The sequence below is a fragment of the Agrilus planipennis genome, unplaced genomic scaffold (assembly GCF_000699045.2).
Source record: "Agrilus planipennis isolate EAB-ADULT unplaced genomic scaffold, Apla_2.0 scaffold685, whole genome shotgun sequence".
In the NCBI taxonomy this organism is placed as follows: domain Eukaryota; kingdom Metazoa; phylum Arthropoda; class Insecta; order Coleoptera; family Buprestidae; genus Agrilus; species Agrilus planipennis.
The window spans coordinates 9173-14192 of NW_020439398.1; the positions used below are offsets into that span (position 1 = coordinate 9173).

General features: G+C 36.9%; 1 protein-coding gene across 1 annotated transcript in view; it reads left to right on the plus strand.

Moving 5' to 3' along the window:
* LOC108743650 (papilin-like) overlaps nt 1-5014 on the plus strand; it is a 9402-nt gene extending 4388 nt beyond the window's left edge. The window contains exons 12-19 of the mRNA XM_025978907.1: nt 375-626; nt 691-915; nt 1018-1151; nt 1214-1361; nt 2293-2826; nt 3039-3194; nt 4200-4313; nt 4417-5014. Of these exons, the coding sequence (XP_025834692.1) occupies nt 375-626; nt 691-915; nt 1018-1151; nt 1214-1361; nt 2293-2826; nt 3039-3194; nt 4200-4313; nt 4417-4625 (1772 nt within the window). The 3' untranslated portion in view covers nt 4626-5014. The remainder of the gene's footprint in view (nt 1-374; nt 627-690; nt 916-1017; nt 1152-1213; nt 1362-2292; nt 2827-3038; nt 3195-4199; nt 4314-4416) is intronic.
* Nucleotides 5015-5020: the final 6 nt, after the last annotated feature.

Here is a 5020-nt window from a genome sequence, read left to right on the forward strand (position 1 = left end):
CCAAATAATATTTTACAAGTTATTGCAATAAATTTCTTAAAAATATAAATTAAACTAAACAAATTATTTCAATGCAAATTTTTTCAAGCTTCCTATAATAGGCTTTTATAATTGCACTTGCATTTTTTTTTTAAACGCAATCTGCACATTGGTAGTTCATTTTTTGCTTTTTTCTTAATGCATGTCCTTAAAACTTTTACTGGTAATGAAACATGACTGCAAAACCATATAAACATTTGTAAAAGAAATATTTGTACATAAATAAAAATTTTCAGAGGTTTTAAATTAGGTACGTACTAATACCTACAACTTTTTATCATTTTTTTTTAATAAATCAAAATCAAAATAATGTTTAATCCAATTGTAATTAATAGCAAATGTCAATGTGGGACAACCCCAACCCCAACCCCCCAACGACTGTCAAAGATTTTCGGACGAATGCTCGAGTCTGTTGTGCGAGTATGGATGGGAAGAGTTCGTGGACGAAGAGACTGCTTGCCGCAGGTGTAGATGTCATGACCCCTGCAGGGACGTACAGTGTGAAGAGGGCACCAGGTGTGCCGTGGACCTCAACGTGAACAGAACCGTAGAAGACGACAGAAACTTTATTCCCACTTGTAGACCAGGTACCACTTATAATGAATGATTCTCTGTTGTTTTTGTAAAATTTTTTTTTTTAATTATTCCTAGTGAATAAGGAAGGAACATGTCCACAATTGAGTGGAGAAGGCGCCAGGTGCGATCAGGAATGTAGGGACGACGCGGATTGCTCGGTAGACCTGAAGTGTTGCTCAACAGGGTGTGGAACCTCCTGTCTGGCACCCCACTCCCCAGGCTTCGAAGTTCCTGCTGAATTGGTCACCACCGGTTACAGCAACTTACCAGCTTACACCCAATCACCGATCCAGGCAGGATGTATGTCCCATTTTAGAATTTGTCTCTGTACCTCTGTTAATCCCCCTTTATAGGTCTTGAAGCGACGACTTCCTGTAACTATTCTAATTTTCTGTTCTGTAGATTATCCCCCGGTTATAGAAGAAGAAACCTTCGAACCAGAAGTAACGGCTGGCGAGGGTGATTATGCTACTCTTAAATGCTCGGTTAGGGGAAACCCAAATCCGGACATCACTTGGAAGAAAGGAAATCTTCTCGTAAGTATTGAGGGGCTGGATGATACCGGACATCTCTAATATTTGTTGTTGATCAACTATAGATTGATGGATCACAACCTCGCTTCCGCATTTTACTGGATGGGGTACTTCAAATTATCACGCTTCACAAAACTGACTCTGGTGTATACCTCTGCATCGCAAAGAATAATATGGGGGAGGTACAGCGAGAAATTAAACTTGACGTCACAGGTATTTATTTCTCATCAAATTTCTTTTTCTAAATCGGTAACAATAGTGCAATTAACATACATTGTAAATAATTAGATTAACTACAAAACAGTAGAGTTGATGTTCTGCTTTCTATACGGATAATAATGTTTACATTCTCTTCCGTAGAAAATCCTTTCTTTTTGATTTCTTACTTATTGTTTGACACGAAATTCTTTCTTTTTCCTTTTTTTATCTTGAATTATTCTTTGGATTCTTAAGCCTTATAATGTATTATTATTATCTATGCCAAACATTCTCAAAATTACACCGACATGTCACATAAGGGGGCAAGCGGAAGTTCCATAAGAAAAGCATTAGAAGATGAGGGCTTTGACCTGTTCTTTACCGATATGGGTACATTTCACACGTATTGGATCATCACCTCCATTAAAAATTTAAGAAGTATACAATAGAAATTTACATTGGTTTTCTTTTGTATGGGATTCTGAACAATTTCTTCTCATGACTTCTTTTGATTCTATTCGACATCGACACCGCAAATACGAATAACTAACGTCGTTGCACGCACCAAGACCATACAAGTGCAGTAAACTGATCGACCCATCGCAATCTCTTCCCTATTCGGGTCGGATGGTGAACGCCAAGCCTGCAAATTTTCGGCGGACATCACTGTTGTCTTGGCAAATATCTGTCATATCTAACATCGCAGATGTCTAATGTTTAGATCCTAGTTTAGCATTCGAGAGAACATCGACCATCTATTTTCCTTAGTTCATATTTTTCTGTTGTTCCCTTGCATACTGCCTGTTACTTTCCACCCTACCAACCACATTGTACCGCAATGTAGATTGATGAAACACAAAAAACTGCTTTTAGTTTTGTTAAATTTTATTGCTGTAGATTAATTCTTAAAAGTTTCTGTAGTCACTAACACTAACAAAACTAACAGATGGTGTAGCTCATCCGACGTCCATAATAAACGATGAGAAGTCGGACGTGGTGGTGGCATTAGGGTCAAAAGCGGTCCTCAATTGTTACGCTATCGGTTACCCTATTCCCTTCGTGACCTGGTGGAAAGACAATAACCTGGTTCCTATGCACACGAACGAATTCGCTGGCGGTACCGGCGACTTCTCCTTACTCATACAATCAGTACAACTCTCAAACCTGGGGGTGTACACGTGCCAAGCCTACAACGGTATAGGCAAAGCAACCAGCTGGGCGGTAACTGTCCAAGCATTAGGGCCCGTTTACAGTACTAGACCAGAAGACGAACAATACATGAAATATGTCATTCCGGCACCAGAACCATCGACTACCACCGAAAGACCTCGATTTCAAAGACCAGTTTATTATCCCAGGCCCATACCTACACCTGAACCATACATCCCGCCACCTTATGAGGAACCCTCTCCTGATATAACCGGCAATGACATAGCACCCCAACTTCCACCTGTTATGGAACCTTCTCAAGGATACACGGGTAATTAACAAAAAGCATGAAGTAACGCTTTTTAGCTCTTTCTGTGTAGTGTAAATTTTGCTTATGTAGCCTTAAATATTTAGTTGTGAATGTTTTGGTATACATTATGGTTGAAACATGTAAACTATTGATTAACATTAACATTTGTTGAAAGCAAAACCAAAATTAAATGAAATTTTTGCCTCTTCGTAATTAATAGAATTTATATTTAGTGCCTGTAAGGACTAACGTCACATCCGAAAAACAACATTTCCCGTTAGGAAGTGATGTTACCCTAAATTGCAACGTGGAAGGTTACCCTGTTCCGCAAGTACAATGGTACAAAGATGGTCAGCCCATTCAGCAAACGGACAAACTTTATATTTCCGGTAAGTAATTCAAAATTTTTAAAACACTGTGCACATATACGTTTCCGGTAGGTACATATACAGTGGGGATCTAAATGTACATTCCCCAAAAATTAATGGGTCAAAAGGATTCAAAAGGGAGGGAAAGGGAGAGATAGTGAAATAAAGATGGTATAAAACCATTTTTAAAAAAACTTTTCAAACCCCTTAATCTCTTAATCTAAACCATAAATACCAACATAAGATCATAATCTAGACTTTTAAAACTTTTGTAAACGTAACCCCATAACCAGGAGCACAGTAGTCAATGCTATTAGATTAATTAATATGTATATAAATTACCACTGCGACATAAATTTCTTTATCACGTTGAATAGCAACCCCCTCCCACCGGATAGTAGTCGTTAAAAAACTTACGTTATAGAGTCATGGGGATTAAGAAGTTGAAAGTGGTAGGTATTTATGGTTTAAGTCAAGGGGATAAAGAATTCAAAATACTATAGGTTGTAGGGTTGCGAGGTTTAAATTACGTGGAATAGCTTTCCCCCTCCCGGATTATGGTGGTTAAAAAGCTTACGCTATAGGATCATGGGGATTAACAAGTTTATTAAGGTGATAGGTATTTATGGTTTAGGTCAAGGGGTTAAAGAATTTAAAATACTTAGGTTGTAGGGTTGCGAGGTTTAAATCACGTTGAACAGCACCCCCGGGCTATAGTGGTTAAAATGCTTACGTTATAGAATCATGTATTACAAGTTAAGCTTACAGACTTAAGGTGGTAGGTATTTATGGTTTAGGTCAAGGGGTTAAGGGATTAATACATAAGTTGTACAGTTGCGTGGTTTAAATCGTTTGGGTTTAATATTTCGGATTATTGAATTTCGCGAGAGTTTGTGCGCTACATTAAAGAGGATCAAATCTTATCGTTAGACCACTCCTTGCGTACCTCCCCCCTCCTGGTTTTGCCCCCGATCTTTATCGTTTTTCTAAGATTTTATTTTAACCGAAACATTATTATTTGTCTAGATAACCACGTTCTTTATATACGAGGAATAGACCAGAATGATACTGGTGATTATGCATGCGAAGCAGTGAATCAGTTTTCACGATCACGAAGCACTCTGAAGATCACCGTTGAAGGTAAATAAGAACATATTTTAAGGCTAACAATTTGATAAATTAAATAGAGAATTAATTACTGAAAATACTTTCTTAACTGATTGTAATGTAATATTCCCTCTAGGTTTGAATTTACATCCAAACTGTACCGATAATCAGTTCTTTGCCAATTGCCAGCTGATCGTGAGGGCGAAGTATTGTTCCCACAAATATTATGCCCGATTCTGCTGTAAATCTTGTACACAGGCGGGATTGTTACCAGTTTACGGGCCCCATTTGTTCACGAATGACAAACAAACTGCTCTCAGAAGTAACTTAGTGAGAAGGAAATAATAAGGACATTTTTTATGCTACTAGTCTTATTTAATTTAAAAATATTTCCTAAGGAAAACTTATGTTATGTTATCTTCCCTTCTGAAATCTTGCAATATATTTGATTTTGATGTTTTCTTACAAATTATTCTTAAACAATTTCATTCTAATTATAAAAAGTCACTCTTCTTTTAATTCATTAAAATCTCCATACCTCTAGGTAATTATTACCTTAATGAATTGAGAGTTCCTTAGTATGTAACTACTGCTACAAAAAAATCACATTTTTGTAATTCTTAAGATGATTTTTTTTGCCAACTACCAATTTGGCAGATGTAAGAACAAGCATGTAAATATATCCTATCATTAATAATAACATTAGTAAATTAATATGTAGTAAAAAGTTTGTGCAATGA